Source organism: Paroedura picta, chromosome 16 (genome assembly GCF_049243985.1).
Source record: "Paroedura picta isolate Pp20150507F chromosome 16, Ppicta_v3.0, whole genome shotgun sequence".
Taxonomy (NCBI): Eukaryota; Metazoa; Chordata; class Lepidosauria; order Squamata; family Gekkonidae; genus Paroedura; species Paroedura picta.
Genome location: NC_135384.1, coordinates 12,473,922 through 12,492,394, shown reverse-complemented (window position 1 = coordinate 12,492,394; position 18,473 = coordinate 12,473,922). Strand labels below are relative to the sequence as shown.

The 18,473-nt window shown below is 42.3% G+C and overlaps 2 protein-coding genes across 2 annotated transcripts; one reads left to right on the top strand and one right to left on the bottom strand.

Moving 5' to 3' along the window:
- LOC143826702 (vomeronasal type-2 receptor 26-like) lies at window positions 1–6,550 on the top strand. Its single transcript, XM_077315604.1, has 4 exons — window positions 1–816; window positions 2,809–3,036; window positions 3,349–3,475; window positions 5,649–6,550. Exons 1-4 carry the CDS (start codon window positions 1–3, stop codon window positions 6,548–6,550), a joined length of 2,073 nt encoding a protein of 690 aa, XP_077171719.1.
- A 10,975-nt stretch (window positions 6,551–17,525) lies between these two features.
- On the bottom strand, window positions 17,526–18,473 carry LOC143825270 (olfactory receptor 14A16-like). Its single transcript, XM_077313295.1, has one exon. The coding sequence runs from the start codon at window positions 18,471–18,473 to the stop codon at window positions 17,526–17,528; it is 948 nt and encodes a 315-aa protein (XP_077169410.1).

Below are 18,473 nucleotides of genomic sequence, written 5' to 3'. Positions count from 1 at the left end.
ATGTTTCCACATATTCACCTTCAGTATGAGGGAATCGTCCAGTTACTTCTGCATTTCAGGTGGAAATGGGTTGGCCTCATCACTCTGGATGATGAAAGGGGGGATCGTTTCTTGCAGACACTGGAGCCAATGCTTTCTAGGAATGGAATCTGTGCAGCCTTCACAAAGAAAGCAACCAGAGAGGTTCAGTGGGATGACATGGATTTTCTGAAGAATTTTCTAGACAATAACAATGCAAATTTCTTGAATAGCAAAGCCAACACACTTGTTGTATCTGGGGAATCCAGAACAATAGTTTGGCTGGCAGCCATTATCTTTCTGCCTACTGTTTTAATGGATTTTACAGAATACATGGCAAGAACTTCTGCAGGAAAGGTGTGGATTACAACAGTCCAGATGGATTTTGCATTCAATTCATTTCAAAAAGTTGATTATATAGAAATATTCCATGGGGCTCTTTCCTTCTCAATTTATTCAAAGGACACACCAGATTTCCGGATTTTTATTGAGCATTATAAGCCTTCCTTGGCAAAAGGGGATGGTTTTATCAGGGATTTCTGGGAACAAGTGTTCGATTGTACGCTACCAGGTTCCAGTAACCCAGCAAAGTTTGGTGAAACATGCACTGAAGAGGAGAGACTAGAGACTGTTCCGGCACCTTTTTTTGAAATGAGCATGACTGACCATAGCTACAGTATATATAATTCTGTCTATGCCATTGCCCATGCCCTACACATCTTAGACGCATCTAGAATCAACCGCAGAGCAACAGCTAATGGAAGCAGCTTGGCTTCCTTGAATGTGCCACCATGGAAGGTAATTACTCATCACTGGGTTTGGGGGGGCTCCCCTGCCATGTTTAAGGTTCAATCTGTTGTTAAGAGTGCAAGGAATTGACTTTTGAAATCTTTTTCCTGCCCAACTGAGAGTCAGAAAGTCATTTAATTGTCCTGAGTTTCCTAGCAAGTGAGGTTTCTCCCTCCTTCTGAGTTTCCCATTCTCTGGATTTTGTTGCCATCCTCAAGTCCTATCAAAAAAGATTTTTCTCTGCCCATGGATTCGGATGAGGAGTCCTTTACTACCATGTCTTTCTAGGCTCTCTTGGGTTCTCCTGCACCTCCTTTCCTTTCTTCTGGTATACTTGTGTCAAACAGGGGGCTTTCATGTGTCTCACAGAAACTACAATTATTGTCATTTCAATGAAATGTAATTTATTGAGGATTCAAATGTATGCATAGGTGTTGTAAGCATAAGATATTTATTTATTTGTTTGGATTTCTACACCGCCCATTCCTTGTAGCTTTGGGAGATTTACATTGAACATTGAAGATTAGCTGGCAGGAGCTCATGGGAATTGTATTCCAAGAACATCTGGAGGACCTGGTCGAGCTATGGTCCCTGCAGGAGCTCTCGGCCTTCCACATGGCCTGTAAAGTGGAGGTCTTTCACCAGGTCTTTGGTTGAGGACTAGTCAGTGAGGAAGATCTGACCCCCCCCCCCGTGCTAAGCAGCATGGAGCTATGAATCAGCAATAGCCACCTCTCCCCCTCCCTTATTTAGATATCTCTTTGGTGTGATTAGAGAATTGAACAATATTGCCATATTTTTGCCCAAGTTTTGCTTTTATTATATGATTTTTTTGTCCCTGTATTGTTTTTAATGGGATTTTATTGGTGTTTTATTGGGGACAATTTGTAACCCGCCACAAGCCGTTCTTGTGAGTTGTGGGAATAAATGTAAATAATAATAATAACTGTCACATAACCAGAATGATAGGACACAGATTTCCAAATTTGCAGTCCTTTAGAATACATCAGTAACATTGTTTCAGTGGTTTCAGTATTTCCCTCTGTGGTTTCAGCAATATAGAGTCTAGGTATCGAAAAGCCAATGGTTCAAAGCCTTGTGGAGGGAGGGATTTGTGTTAAGGTACTTAGAGAACCTCATGACCAATCACTGTTCAAGAGATCTTTGTTTTTGTCTGATAGTGGTGCCTGCCCAAGGGCTGAAAATATCAGGATTCTACAATGGAGTGTATCCGCTGAATATATGAATTATATTTCATGAAAAACTGGGGGAGACATCAACCCCTTCCCACTTTAGGAATTCCCCAATACAATGCCATGGAAATTACAGGAAATCTTCTTTACTACCCACTGGATATTACCTTGTCTTCCTTGACATTTGATTCATAGAGGTTTCCTAAGACCAGCATAAACACTTTAGAGTGTCCACCCAAGGTCTTTTGCATCATCTACTACCTGACCTTTTACCTGGCAATGCTGGAGATTGTCCCTGGGCCCTTCTGAATGACAAGAAAATGCTTAACACTGAGCTGTGGATAATACCTTTTTGCCACCATTGGATGGAACAATATAAAAATTAATCTTTTTTCAATGTTCTCTATGCAGCATTCATTCCAGAAACATCCTGAATTATACCTCTCTCCTTTGCCTTGTGTTTAGCAATGGAAGTTTATTCTCATGAGCAAAAATAAAATAATTTAAATCATAAATGCCTACTCTCCTATAAGACCATTTATGCACTGGGAACTTCATTGCCAGAGCTACCATGCAGGAGCACAAATTGGGGGCACCAGGCCAAATGCTCCCCCGTGTGGGTGCAGGAAGAGGTGGGGCAACATGCCACAACTAATACTCCAGCCTGCAGCCTGGCAGGAAACCTCCAGTGCATAAATGGTCTAAGAGAGGAATCTAAAAATCTGTTTGAATCAAAAAGGCATTGGTCAGCACTCCACAACATCCTATTGACTCCAGGCCCCTTAATTCTTCTTCTCTTTCCCCCAAGCTCCACACCCTTCTTCAGAGAATTGCTTTCAACAATAGTGCCGGAGAGGAAGTGGCCTTTAATGAATATGGAGAAATGAAAGGTGGATTTGACATTACCAACTTGATCACTTTTGCGAATAACTCCTATGTCCGGGTCAAGATCGGGAGGGTGGATCCTCAGGAACCTCTTAGTAAAAGAGTAATCATCCATGAGGACAGGATTAAGTGGAGCAGACACCTTTCACAGGTGAGACAGCATCTCAGTGTTTCTCAAATACAAAACTCTTTGCCATTTAATGCAATGGGAAGGCGTAAGTTTTAAGAAGAGCAAATGGACTCCATGATTGCTTTAAATCTATGAAATCTGAGCTCAAAGAGCATGCCACATTTCAACCATGGTTAGTTCCATCTTGTTTGGGGACTTTGCATTCCTCTCGCATGTAAGGATCCAGCTTTGAGATCTGGAATATCATGCTTCCACCACTATAAGAATTTAATTCTGAAGCACAGTGCTTACAATGGCTTCTTAGTTTTAAATTCTTACTTTCTTCAAGGACAGGTGCCTCCTCTCTCTCGCTGTAATGATAACTGCAAGCCTGGCTACAGCAGGAAGAAGAAGGAAGGGGAGAAATTCTGCTGCTACCTTTGTGATCAGTGTCCAGAAGGGAAAATGTCAGACAAAGAGGGTAAGCAATGCTCTGTTGAAGATCACTTCTGTCAAGGGGTGGGAATGTAAATATTTGCACTGTATGAAAACATCAAAGAAGACATTAAGGACATATAACAGAGATATAGTCCCACAGGTAGGGAATGTTCTGGTGAAGATTACTTCTGCTAAGCGGCGTGAATGTAAATATTTGCACTGTGAGAAAGCATCAAAAAAGACTTAAAGATGCTGTTTTTTCATTATGCATTAAGAACATACAACAGAAATACAGTCCCACAGGATCAGACAAGTGGTCCAACGAGGCCATCAGCCTATCTCAATAGTAGCCAATCAATTCATCTGGATGGCTAACAACAGGGGAAAGAGGCCTTCCTTTCATGTTGCCTCCTATTCCTGTTCTTCAGAGGTCTTCTGCCTGACTGTGGAGATTTCCACTAGCCAACATATTCAGAAGCCATTGATAGGCTCCAGGATTTGTTTTTAAAGCTACCCACATTTGTGACCATCTCGACATCAACAGGCCGCAAATTCAATATTTTTAGATATGTGGGGTATAAAGAAGAATTTCCTTTTGCCTGAGCTGAAGCTATTGCCCATTAGTTCCCCAGAGTACTCATAGTTCTAGTATTTCTTGGGAGGGAGACAAATAATTCTGTCCCATTCATTATTTTTCAACCTCTATCAGGTCTGTCTCTTTAGTCATCTCTTTTCCTAACTGAAAACACTGAGACCAGCCTTTTTACCATTGAGTATCCCCTGAAATAGTCTTCGAGAAACCCCAGAAGTGGTGTGATTGTGTAGAAGATGGTTGGGAAGCATAGCAGCATATATGCCCACCTGGGATCCCTCCTCTTCCCCCTTTCAACAGGCCAACATTGGCCATTGTGTGTATGTGGGGAGGGGGTAAAGATGATCATATATGGTCATGTCACATAATGTTTAACATTAATTATATATATATATACTAGGGGCAAAACCCATTGAATACTGGAATGCAAAAGGTGCCAGTCCTTCCTCCCTCTCTGCCAGCCCCAAAATCTCTGCCAATGGCAGTGCAGGCTGTGCTGGGGCTTTTGGGTTGGGTGTCCGGGGTGGAACATGTAGCATCGTTGGCCGGCCAGCCAATCAGGCTGCAGTAGGACATAGTCATGAGCACACATTGGCCTTTAAAGTGTGAGGCCCAAAACTCCTTACTGTCTTATTATAGTAAGTTACATACATACATACATACAATTAACATCTACCATTTCAGGAAACTTCCAGGACCATCAAGAAACGTCAGGGTTTCATGAAAGCCTGGTTGAGCAAGCCTGGCTTGAGACTATTCACCGTTTCCTCAATGGGGAAGTCTTCCAAACCCTTATTAATTTTGCATGCCCTCTTCTGTACTTTTCCCAGCTCAGTGATGTCATTTTAGAAATTTTGTGATGAGAACTGCACTTAGTAATCCAAATGAGGCTGCATCACAGATTTACACGGGAAAATATCAGCTGTTTTATTTACACTTCTAATACTAATAGTAATTTATTAGTGCTATAGCCACAGGCCTCAACATCATACAATGCACAAACTATAACAACAATAATATGCAATAAAACTGCAGACGTAAAAACACAGTTATAAACTTACAAAGGAAACTTAGTTTTGATGGGACTAAAATGCACACATAAATTGGCATGCACAAAATATTTCTTTATTTCGATCGATGATAGGATAAAGGATGCATCCCTTAATACAATGGATGAATTTGTATCCACCAGTAACAAACTGATTTGTTCCTCTACTATTCCAAGGGAATGTGGAATGATCTGATGTAGCCTATAATGTATGGAATCATATAATGGAATATACGAATACTCTACAAGACACAACTCAGATTAAAGGAAATTGAATTCCTGGGCAGCACTAAGGATTGGCTCTGTTTTAAGGAAAGAGAATGACTAGAAAGAAATTGAGTGGTATCAACAGGCCCCCCAAAGAAGTCCCTCAATACTCTCTACAGGATTCATGTCCTGATTCCAGTATACCCCAGAAGGAACAAAATGGGGCATCTTACATATTTTCGAAGTTGGGACTTCTTATGAATTTTCAAAGTTAGGTTAATAAAATGGCTTTCATGATGGGTTGATGATTAAATGTTACATAAATCTCTTCTTGTTGGATAAAAATATCAAATTATCTTCTCTTATCAGACATGGATTATTGCATCACTTGCTCTGAAGATCATTATCCAAACCAAGGACAAGTCCTCTGTCTTCCCAAGGTCCCAAACTTCCTGTCCTTTACTGAGCCCATGAGCATTATTTTAGCCTCTTCAGCTCTTTGCTTCTCTCTGATAACAGCTCTGGTGCTTCTGGCCTTCATAAAGCATCAGAACACTCCCATCGTTAAAGCCAACAACCGGACCTTGACCTACGTTCTGCTCATCTCTCTTGTCCTTTGCTTCCTCTGCTCTTTGCTCTTCATTGGACAGCCCAACAAGGTGACTTGCCTGCTCCGACAGATGACATTTGGCATCATATTCTCTGTTGCTCTTTCTTCTGTTCTGGCAAAAACAGTCACTGTTATTGTGGCATTTATGGCCTCTAAGCCAAGAAGCCTTTTTCGAAAATGGGTGGGGAAACATTTGGCATATTATATTGAGGTTTCTTGCTCCTTCATTGAAGTTCTCATTTGCTCTGTTTGGCTTGGTTCTTCTCCTCCCTTCCCAGATCTGGACACCCATTCACTGAGTAGAGAAATCATAGTGAAGTGCAATGAAGGGTCAGCCACCATGTTTTACTGTGCCCTAGGTTACATTGGATTTCTTGCTATTATTTGCTTCATTGTGGCTTTCAAAGCTAGAAAGTTGCCTGACAGTTTCAACGAGGCCAAGTTCATCACCTTCAGCATGTTGGTCTTTTGCAGTGTTTGGTTGTCCTTTGTGCCTACCTACCTGAGCACTAAAGGAAAAGACATGGTAGCCGTGGAGATTTTCTCCATTTTAGCATCCAGTGTAGGATTACTGGGCTGTATCTTTTTCCCGAAATGTTTTGTCATCCTCTTGAGGCCTGAATTGAATAGGAGAGAGCAGCTGATAAGGAAAAGGCATTAAATTCATTCATCACCCACTTGTTCTACAAATGTTTTTTTTAATTAAACTCATATAGGAATGTTTTGTTTTGTACATAGAGTGGAACCTATGAACCATTTCCCAACAGTTATGTTCATTTTTCTTTTCTTTGTCTTAAATTTTTTCATCTCTTTGTTTACCCTTACTGTTTGGACAGAAGAGTTATGCATTTGAATGTTTTTTTTCTCAGTATAAGGATCAACACTTCATAGTTCAGCAGTACTTTACTCATCCTTGATATCACATATCATGATCAAAGTGTTCATACACAGTTGACCATCTGGTGTACCCAAGCCTACACATTTCATGCAATATTAGGGGAGATGCAGAGAGTCATATTGGTGTAGGGAACTGGTTTGGTGTAGTGTTTAAGGTTGGCAGCTTCTATTTTGGCTAGCCGAGTTTATTCCCTACTTCTCCTTCAAATGCAGCCAGCTGGCTGACCATGGGCTAATCACAGTCCTGATAATACTGTTCTCACATAGTAGTCCTGTCATATCTCTCTCACAGGATATTTGTTGTTGGCAGAGGAAGGGAAGGTGATTCTAAGTCACTTTGAGACTCCCTCAGGCAGTGACAAGCAGGATATAGAAACCAACTCTTCTTCTAATCCCTCTTCCCTCTTTCATTCTCTAGCCACATCAGACAAGGCAACTCGCTTAAGTCTTTACAAGATACCACAAGTAGGATTGCAGAACTGGGATTATTTGGACTTTCTGGTCTATTATCAAGGGTTGCAATATCTAAGAGATACAACAAAAATAAAGGCAGAGATTACATGTGTTTAGTTGCAATTGGGTGTGATAGGGATGTTGTAGCAGGTTACAGTAGTTGAGCGATAGGGTTGTGAGTGTGAGTGCCTGGGTTGGACTAGATGACCCATGAGGTCCCTTCCAACTCTATGATTCTATGAAATAATAGATGTCAGGAAAGACTCCAAAGAATGTCTAATATTCAGGTGGAATATGTTCAAGTGACTGGAGGGGATGGTGTTAAAGTACTTAATTTTGTATAATGCATGGGTGCTGAGTTGGTTTGTTCACCATCACCAGTACTGGATAATTTACACTGGGAATGAAGAGTTGGTTTCTATATTCTGCTTGTCACTGCCTGAAGGCATCTCAAAGTGACTTACAATCACCTTCCCTTCCTCTATACACAACAGACACCCTATGAGGTTGGTGAGGCTGGGAGATCTCGGGCAGGACTGCTTGATCAAAGAAGCACTATGCTGGCTGTGATAATCCCAAAGTCACCCTGCTGGCTGCATGTTGAAGAACGAGGAATCAATCCTGGCTCACCAGTTTAGAAGTTGCCACTGTTAACCATGCTACTTTTCCTCTGACATGATTTTTTTTCCTTTAATAGTCAACCCACGGCTACTTTGAATCAGATATGGATGGTTCATTAGGTCACCCTTCCTTTTATCACATGTTCCCTCAGGAAGCCCTTCAGTATGAGGAAATCGTTTAGACCAGGGGTAGTCAACCTGTGGTCATCCAGATGTCCATGGATTAACCCTGGTCTAAACTATTCTCCACAGGTTGACTACCCCTGCTATAATGGATGGAAAGTTCGAGTTCACTATTCCAGCTGCTGGTCTCGCTATAGAGGAAATCACAATATGTCATAGTCCCATTGTATACGGCACTGGTCAGACCTTACCTGGAGTACTGTGTGCAGTTCTGGAGGCCTCACTTCAAGAAGGACGTAGATAAAATTGAAAGGGTACAGAGGAGAGCGACAAAGATGATCTGGGGCCAAGGGACCAAGCCCTATGAAGATAGGTTGAGGGACTTGGGAATGTTCAGCCTGGAGAAAAGGAGGTTGAGAGGGGACATGATAGCCCTCTTTAAGTATTTGAAAGGTTGTCACTTGGAGGAGGGCAGGATGCTGTTTCCCTTGGCTGCAGAGGAGAGGACACGTAGTAATGGGTTTAAACTTCAAGTACAACGATATAGGCTAGATATCAGGAAAAATTTTTTCACAGTCAGAGTAGTTCAGCAGTGAAATAGGCTGCCTAAGGAGGTGGTGAGCTCCCCCTCACTGGCAGTCTTCAAGCAAAGGTTGGATACACACTTTTCTTGGATGCTTTAGGATGCTTAGGGCTAATCCTGCGTTGAGCAGGGGGTTGGACTAGATGGCCCGTATGGCCCCTTCCAACTCTATGATTCTATGATTCTATGAAATTGAATAAGATGCAGACAAATATTTTTGCTTCACTATTTCTGTAGCTAATTACTCAGAACTCAATTCACAATCTTCCTGAGAAAGAAAGAAAGAAAACATCCCAGTAAGCAATTCTGCACAAGCAGCACCACTCTGAGCTGCCTCTGGTGTGTTGAGGTGAAGCAACATGCTCTGCCACTTTCTGTGTCCCCTCAGGGGACACATTTTGTTGGTGGACCTGGTCCGCATCCTCCTGCATCCCTGTGGGGAACAAATTAAGATGGTGGACCCTGTCAACCACTGAAATCTGCCCCCATGGGGGATGTTGCGATGGTGGATAGTTCCACCGTGGGGGAGGGGAGAAGCAAGGCAGTTTTCAGGTAATTGAGGCTGTGTGAGAATGCAATCTCACCTTCCTACAAAAAAAAAAATGCTCTTCAGGCCCGGATCTTTCCATCCACATGTGCCTCTGCTGGATTAGGTCCCGTTGCTTCCTGGAGCACTTAAAGGGAATGCAGAAAAGAGCACAGCAATGGCAGCCTAACAAGCGCCAGGTCCAGGAGGGGGCCAGCCTGGTGACAATGTCATGTGGAATCAGCCAGTGTCTCTCAGTGTCTCAAACAAACCGTTGTCATTTAATGAAATAGTTAGGCAGGAGATTTAAGGGGAGAAAATGGGCTACATGGATGTTTTGTCATGAAATTAGCTAAATTAGCTCTTCATTTTAGCATTACTGAGCTCAACAAGCATGCCACATTTAAACCTTCATTGGTTCCATCATGCTTTGAAGAATTCCTTTCATATACATGGAGCCATCTTGGAGATTCCTTGATAACTTGTAGAGTAATTCTGAAGCAAAATTCTTGCTTTCTTCAAGAACAGGTGCCTCCTTTATCTCAGTGTAATGATAACTGCAAACCTGGTTCCAGCAGGAAGAAGAAGGAAGGGGAGAAATTCTGCTGCTATGATTGTGATCGGTGTCCAGATGGGAAAATGTCAGACAAAGAGGGTAGGAGATGCTCTGGTAGATATTGTTCCTGTTAGATCCCTCTCTACATCAGCAAGCAGCAAATTCCATATTTTGACTATGTAGGGTTTAAATAAGTATTTCCATTTGTGTGTCTGAATTCCCTGCCCATTAGTTTCCTAGAAAATCCTGGAACTCTAGTTTTTTTGGGTGACAGAGACAGTTAATCTGTCCATGCTCATTGACAGGAAGGACAATGCAATTGTTCTATATGGAGAAACTGGAACAATTATTTGGCTGGTAACCATTATTGTTATGTCCATCATTTTAATGAATCTAACCAAAGCCGAATACGTGGAGATTAACTTTCTAGGAAAGTTGTGAATTACAACAGCCCATGTTGATTTTGCATTAACTATTTTTCAAAAAGCATTTGATATACTGGTATTCCAAGATACTCTTTCCTTCTCAATTCATTCAAAGACCATCCTAGGCTTCCACATATTTCTTCAGCTCTTAGAACCTTCCTGGGCAAAGAGGGATGGTTTTATCAAGGACTTCTGGGAGCAAGTGTTTGATTATACATTATCAGATTTATGCGCTGGAGAGGAAAGACTGGAAACTGTTGTGGCATACTTTCTTGAAATAAGGATGGCTGACCATAGGTAGAACCCTGAAGGTGCAAATGGGGGCATTGCTTATTAGATATTTTCAGTGTTAGGAATGATATATTACACTGGCTCCATTATGGGTTGATGGTACAATATTAGGTACTATCTTTAAAAAATCTTTTCTTGTTGAATAATTACAATCTCTAATTATGTTCTCCTCTCAGACATGGATTATTGCATCACATGCTCTGACAGTCATTATCCAAACCAAGGACAAGACCACTGCCTTCCCAAGATCCCAAACTTCCTGTCATTTCCTGAACCTATGGGCATTGTTTTAGCCTCTTTAGCTCTTTCCTTCTCTCTGATAACAGCATTGGTGCTTCTGGCCTTCATGAAGCACCAGGACACTCCTATCGTTAAAGCCAACAACCGGACCTTGACCTATATTCTGCTCATCTCCCTGCTCCTTTGCTTCCTCTGCTCCTTGCTCTTCATTGGACAGCCTAACAACCTGACCTGCCTCCTCCGACAAATGACTTTTGGCATTGTTTTCTGTGTTGCTGTTTCCTCTGTACTGGCAAAAACAGTGACTGTTGTTACGGTTTTTTTGGCCTCCAAGCCGGGAAACCTTTTTCGAAAACAGGTGGGGAAACATTTGGCACATTATATTGTTATTGTTTGCTCCTTTGTTCAGCTTGCCATTTGTGCCATTTGGCTAGGCTCTTCTCCTCCCTTCCCAGATATCGACACCCAATCACTGAGTAAAGAAATCATAGTGCAGTGCAATGAAGGGTCAGTCACCATGTTTTACTGTGGCCTGGGTTACATTGGATTTCTTGCCACTATCTGCTTCATTGTGGCTTTCAAAGCTAGAAAGTTGCCTGACAGTTTCAACGAGGCCAAGTTCATCACCTTCAGCATGTTGGTCTTTTGCAGTGTTTGGCTGACCTTTGTGCCTACCTACCTAAGCACTAAAGGAAAAGATATGGTAGCCGTGGAGATCTTCTCCATCTTAGCTTCCGGTGCTGGCCTACTAGGCTCTATCTTTTTTCCCAAATGCTATGTCATTCTCCTGAGGCCTGAACTGAACAAAAGAGAACAACTGATAAGAAAAAGGCCTTAGATTTTTCTATCAGCCACCCACTCAATTTGGGCAATTTTGTTTTCTGCCTGGGTTCTGTTGAAAGTCTCTCTCACCATTTTCATCACATGTCATCTGCCAGGGTGACCAAGGCCGTCTCAGTTCCATAATTATATTGAAATCAGATTGAAATGATGCAAATAATCCATTTCTTTCAGATATTTGTGAATAAAGATGTTTCAAAGTTGCTCCGAAAGGACCCATTTGCCTCCTTGTTGTTGATTTGCTTTGTCTTCATTTTATTTTAGGAGTTAAGGCTTCTCACCATAGAAGAAGAAGAGTTTATTGTTATATGCTTTTTTTCTCTACCCGAAGGAGTCTCAAAGTGGCTTACAATCTCCTTCCCTTTCCGCTTCCCACAGCAGACACCCTGTGAAGTAGGTGAAGCTGAGAGAGCCCTGATATTACTGCTCAGTAAAAACAGCTTTATTAGTGCTGTGGCAAGCCCAAGGTCACCCAGCTGGCTGCATGTGGGGGAGTGCACAATCAAACCCAGCTCACCAGATTAGAAATCCGGACTCCTACGTAGTACACCAAGCTGGCTCCTCCAAAAGAGATCTTAGGCCGGAGCTGGGGAAGCAGTGAAATTCTGTTCATTGGCCTACTCTTAACCTTCCCTGTGATGTATATGTTGTTCATAAAGATGGGGAAACTATCTTAGCTCTAACACGCAATATGGGCTACTTGTGGGCTGAAGGTAAGCCCGAGTCTCTGACAGAGCATGAAGTTGAATCTGAAAGCTCATGGATAGTTCTTAGTGAAATGAGCATAACTTGCCAGCACAGCTTGTCACTTGCTGGGATGCTTTCACACTTAATTGGAGACGGATGGGGGCAAGCAACTAGTCTCTTTTAATTATTTCTTTTTACAACTGGGAAAGTGTCTGCCATTGATTACTAACATGGACAGTGTTATTTCTCCGATGGTTTTGTAAACTACAACTGAACACAAAAGGACCGATTAGCTGTTTTAGCAAAGAATTATGGCATAATCATATGGCATAATATGGCTTAATCTGGATATTATGACAAAGTTTAATGATTTGCCACCAATTTACTTTTGCCTTATATCTGTAAGCTTATGATCCTTGCTCCATTTTGTCTGAGGAAGGGTACTTCATGCCCTGAATAAATCTTTGTTTGTCTAAAAGGTGTTATTGGACTCCATTTGTGTTGTGCTACTGCAGACCAACACGGCAACCCACTTGAAGCATACAGTGTGAATGAAACACCTTATACAGAGTAAAAGTTTGTAAAAAGATCTATGAACCCTCTGGGGCAACAGAAAACAACTCTTCTATATGACAGGCCTTCGAGTAGTTGAAGAGGGTTATCATGTCACCTCTTACCTGCTGTCTCTCCAGGCTAAACAGGCTAACCTCCCTCAACCTTTCCTCATATAACCTGGTCTTCAAACCCCTCACCATCTTCACAGCTCTCATCTGTACATATTTCAGTTTATTGACATCTTTCTTTCGTTGTGATGCCCAAAACAACACAGGACTCCAAGTGTGGTCTTACCAGAGCGGAGTAAAGTGGCAACATCACCTTGCACGATCGGGCACTATATTTCTTTTAATAATGGCCCATATCCCATTTGCGTTTTTAGCCCCCAAGTCACACTACTGACTCAGGTTCAGTGTCTGGTCTACTAAGGAATGGGAAGACGACTGTAAGCTGCTTTGAGCCTCCTTCGGGTAGGGAAAAGCGGCATATAAGAACCAACTCTTCTTCTTCTTCTTCTAAGACCCCCAGATCCTCTTCACACTTACTACTGCCAAGACAATTCTTGCCCATCCTATAGTGATGCATATGGTTTTTCCTACCTAAATGAAGAACTAGATATAGGGAGAGCCCTAGCCTAATATACCAGATCAGGAGAGCCTTTAACTTATAGCAAGCCCTGACAGTCCCCTTGGCTGCTCAAAGCCCAGTCGAAGTACAAACTGCAAGTGGTGGTCAGGGGCCGAGAGGAAGCCGGGCTGTCATTTGGGGCTCTGTTTGCTGCTCACTGGGATAGAAAAAGGGAAGACAGGGGGCAGTGCCCCTCCCATTGATATTTGCACAATGACTTTTCCGGCACTCCTGCTTAAGATGCACATTCAACACTCATGCCTTACTTTGCTGCTGAGAGGGGCTTGGATCCTGTCTTCCGCTCGACTTGCATGGTATTGCCTCCTCAGCTAGAGGGCTTTCAAAGGTTGCACAGCCAGCCTGTCCCAGCATAGAGCTCAGACGGTGCTTCTCTTCAAAGGCTTTGCTTGCCTCACTGCCCCTTGGGATCACTAACTCTGACCTGGGTGCCTGCCTTTCTCCTCCCTTTTCAGAGGATTCCCTACAAATCAATTTCTGATTCCCCCCCCCCTTTCCATTATCTTTGCAGGAATTTTGAGTCCAATGCTGTGAGTCCCCCAAAACCTACTTAGGCTACTGTGTAAGCATGGCTCCTGTTCATTTAAAACAATGGATTATTCTCTCCCCCCCCCCTCTGATCCTTTTTTTTAATCTTTGCAAGAATTGTGAATCCAGTTGTGTGAGTCCTGTCAAACTTGGCTTGGTGAATTCTATCAAGGTGCCTATTCTCAGTTTAACATGGTGAGTTATTCTTCATCCCCCCCTTCTCTGATTCTTTCCTTTATCTTTGCAGGTATTGTGAATCCGCTTGTGTTCATCCTGTCAAGCTTGGCTAGGTGATTTCCATCAAGGCAGCTCTTCTCAGTTTGAAACATTGAGTTATTCCTCTCCCTCCTCCCTTTCTCTCATTATTTCCCTTATCCTTGCAGGAATTGTGAATCCAGTTATGTGAGTCCAGTCAAGCTTGCCTTCATAAATTCTCCTCTCAGCTCCTGTTGACCATGAGTACAACAGATTTCATCGTTATGACTAAATTGGGCTGGTATACGCTATTGGATTTGGATGTCAGGATGTGCAAAGAAGGTGTGTATGAGGTCAGGAAACAATGAGAAGAAATGGTATGACTAACAAGAACAGAATTAAAACTTTTCGGTCTCTCTCAATTATTAGTATTTTGTATGGAAATTGGAATCCAGATATATCCACCTTGTGTCCATGCCCTGAGCTAGATAGTCGAGGCAAGCCTGATTCTGAGAGCTCTCAGAAGAGGACTGACACTGGCTAGTATGTTTCCCAAAATTCTAAGTTGTAGAGGGGAATTAGTAGAGCAAGAGGGGCCAACCAGTGAAGACCTTTTGCCAATGTTTTACAAGGTAATTGTGCACTTTTAGGAAACCAAGGCAGACAACAGATATTAAAAGCATAATATAGTTTTATTAAAAATAACACACACAATACAGATAAGATTTACAGATATGCAGTTACACTAATGCATACAAGTAGAAACAAGAGAAGGAAATGTACAGGCAAAGCAGTGGTTCTCAACCTAGGGGTCGGGGCCCCTTAGGGAGTCAAACAATCCTTTCACAGTGGTTGCGGCATGATGAGCAGCTTGGCCAAGGGGGGCACCACCACTGTTGCTGCCAGTTTGATGTAGTGGTTAGGAGTGTGGACTTCTAATCTGGCATGCTGGGTTCAATTCTGAACTCCCCCACATGCAGCCAGCTGGGTGACCTTGGGTTCCCCATGGTGCTGATGAAGCTGTTCTGAACGAGCAGTGATATCAGGGCTCTCTCAGCCTCACCCACCTCACAGGGTATCTGTTGTGGGGAGAGGAAAGGGAAGGTGACTGTAAGCCGCTTTGAGACTCCAGGTAGAGAAAAGCGACATATAAGAACCAACTCCTTCTTCTTCTTCTTAACCCCCCCCCCTCAAAAGCAAGATCTGAAGCAATGGAGCTGCAAGCACATTTCAAGAGGTGATTGGTCCTCAAGGTCATGTGACAATTGGATGTCTTATCAGCTTTAGTCCTGTTGTAACATTAAGAACAGTGCTATTTGTGGCTGTCCTCAGTTCTTTCTTGTAGCTTACTGACAACAATGATAATGCTAATGACAATAATAATTTCATTTTTAAAAATTCCCCCCTTCCCTGGTGGTTCAGGGAAGATCTCATCTGGTTTAAAATATCATAAAGGTAAAGGTAAAGGTATCCCCTGTGCAAGCACTGAGTCATGTCTGACCCTTGGGGTGATGCCCTCTAGTGTTTTCATGGCAAACTCAATACGGGGTGGTTTGCCAGTGCCTTCCCCAGTCATTACCGTTTATCCCCCAGCAAACATTTTACCAACCTTGGAAGGATGGAAGGCTGAGTCAACCTTGAGCCGGCTGCTGGGATCGAACTCCCAGCTTCATGGGCAGAGCTTCAAACAGCATGTATGCCGCTTTACCACTCTGTGCCACAAGAGGCTCTTAAAATATCATATCAAGATACAAATAAACTAAACACAGAGCATAAGTTAGATATTTCACTCAATATTGTAAACTGAAATTTGTCTTAAAATCATTTAGCTTGCCCATTTTTCCTCTGTCATATTACTGACCCACCCACCCCCAGCATGATGTAGTAAATAATCTCAACCAGAAATAATGGCTGGTGCGGGATCAGTGTACTCCACAAGCTGAAAGTAAGACTGATGCATTCCATCCTCCATTATTATATCTTTCTGTCATTTTAGATTATCTCATAATAGGGTCTTCAAGGTTAGAGATGTTGAGAAATGATTTACAATGGAGTTCTTCCACACAGTACTCAGCAGGGTTCGCTGGGGTGGCACTGCCTTTGTCTACAAAAGTTGCTCTGCATAACAATGGACAATCTTTATTTTATTATTTATTATGGTCATTGACCAGCATCAAAATATCTACAGACCACATACATTATTACAGCGTTTTAACAGGACATTTGGCATTCGTTTGTGCCAACAAAGGCACAAAACATTAGTACAGCATTTTGACAGTCAGGTCATTCAGCATCAACAGTAGCCAAAGATTTTCCGCACTCTGCTGGCAGTATAGCAAAACTTTGCCACCATGTAAGAAACAGAATTGTCTTTATCTGCAAGCAAGATGTTAATTAGATGATCATCTGTAAGTCCCGGAAACCTTGAGCAATGGACAATCAAAGTGCATGAGAAAAGAAAGGTTAAGCTTTATTCTCCTACACTGATTATATTGATCCCCCCCCCAAAAAAATAAAATCTAGTAGAAAATGAAGACAGATGCCCATTATTGTCTTTTTGCTCTTGTTAGTGCAAGAAACCTTCTAAGAGAAGCAGAAGTCCTTATGCAGACTTTCTCAAACTTTTTACCATTGAATATGCTCTTCAAGTCCCACCCACCAGAAGCTGAAAGTCAATATCATGAATGTGCTGTTTGAGTGATCAAAATGGTCATATCACCAATATTTTTAAAAATTAAATATATATTAAAATTAATTAACTCCCACCCAGTTAACTCCCACTCTTCCAAGGCCATCATGAAACCGTGGCCAAGAAAGCCTTCCCCATTGGCACCATCGGTAGGAGGAGTATACTGGAAGTTCTCACTAGAGTTCCCTGTTTGGGATGCATTCAGTTTTCTTATATTGAGAACTGTATTCAGTATTCTTATATAGAGAACTGAATGCATCCCAAACAGAGAACTACAGTGAGTTCTTCCACTTCTAGAACTTCTACTTCTAACAGGGTTGACATCAGTAGTAGAGAATTGGCCAGGACCCCAGGCTTCTGGCAGGATTCACTGTACACCTCCTCTGACACCTGCCTGAGATCCCTTCTTTCATCCATTTTCTTGCAAATCCTCCATCTCCTATGCTCTCAGCTACCTGAGCTTCCCACTATACTTAGGAAAGAGTTTGCAGTCTATGATACATCCAGCCATACATGTCTCAGGGTGTCATTGAGGAAAGGGCATACAGGTGGTTGTCCGGTGGTCAGGAGCACATAGACAAAGGATGCACTGCAGGTTGGGGGTATGTTGCAGAGGGCAGAGATCATCATTGTGAGGGCACTCTTTGCCCAGGTAAACATGGAATTGGTTGTCACCATTATCAACATCTTCTGAAATACTTCAAAAATGTCAACACAGTCTTTCTAGGATACAATATCTAAGGTCAAAAGAAGAAAATTTCTGCACATTATTCAGCCCCACTTTCAAAGAAAAGCTTTGCCTGCTACTGTCTTTGATACACACCCCAAATCAGACAGCTTCAGTATTGCTCTCTTTATGTCTTTGTTCCTCATGCTATAGATGAATGGGTTGAGCAATGGAGGGAGAACCAAATAGATTATTGCAAAAAGAACATTCTGCTCAGATGAAGTGTGACTGTGAGGCCTCACATAGGCCAAGAGGCCACTTATGATAAGCAAAGACATCACAGTGAGATGGGGAAGGCAAGTGGAGAGGGCCTTTTTCTGACCATGAACAGATGGAATTCTGAGCACTGTTACAAAAATCTGCATGTAGGAGGCAATTATGTAGACAAAGCATCCTAGTACAAGTAGACAGACAAACATAATAATACCAACTTCAATTAGATACGTGTCAGAACAAGAGAGTTTAAGAATCTGTGGAACTTCACAGAAGAACTGATCGATTATGTTGGAGCAGAAGGTGATGGCAAAAGTTCCTCCAATGTGTAATAAACCATTGAGTGTACCTGCAATCCATGCACTGGCTGCCATCACAATGCAGGCTCCTCTGTGCATAATTGTCTCGTATTGCAATGGATTGCAGATAGCGACATACCGATCATGTGCCATTATGGTTAAGATGGCAAAATCTGACCCTCCAAGGAGAAAGAGGAAGAAAACCTGAGCCACACAGGCAGGAAAAGAAATGGACCTGGTGTTCAGGAGGGAATTGGCCATAGCTTTGGGTACTGTGACGGACACTATGCCAATATCCAGAAGAGCCAGGTTCATGAGAAAAAAGTACATGGGGGCGTGCAGGTGATGATCAAAGGCTACAGCAATGATGATGAGAAGATTGCTAGTTACTACAGTCAAGTATACTACTAAGAATACAAAGAAATGTAAGATCTGTAGTTCTCGGATATCTGAAAATTCCAAGAGCAGAAATTCAGATGTATGGTTGGACAT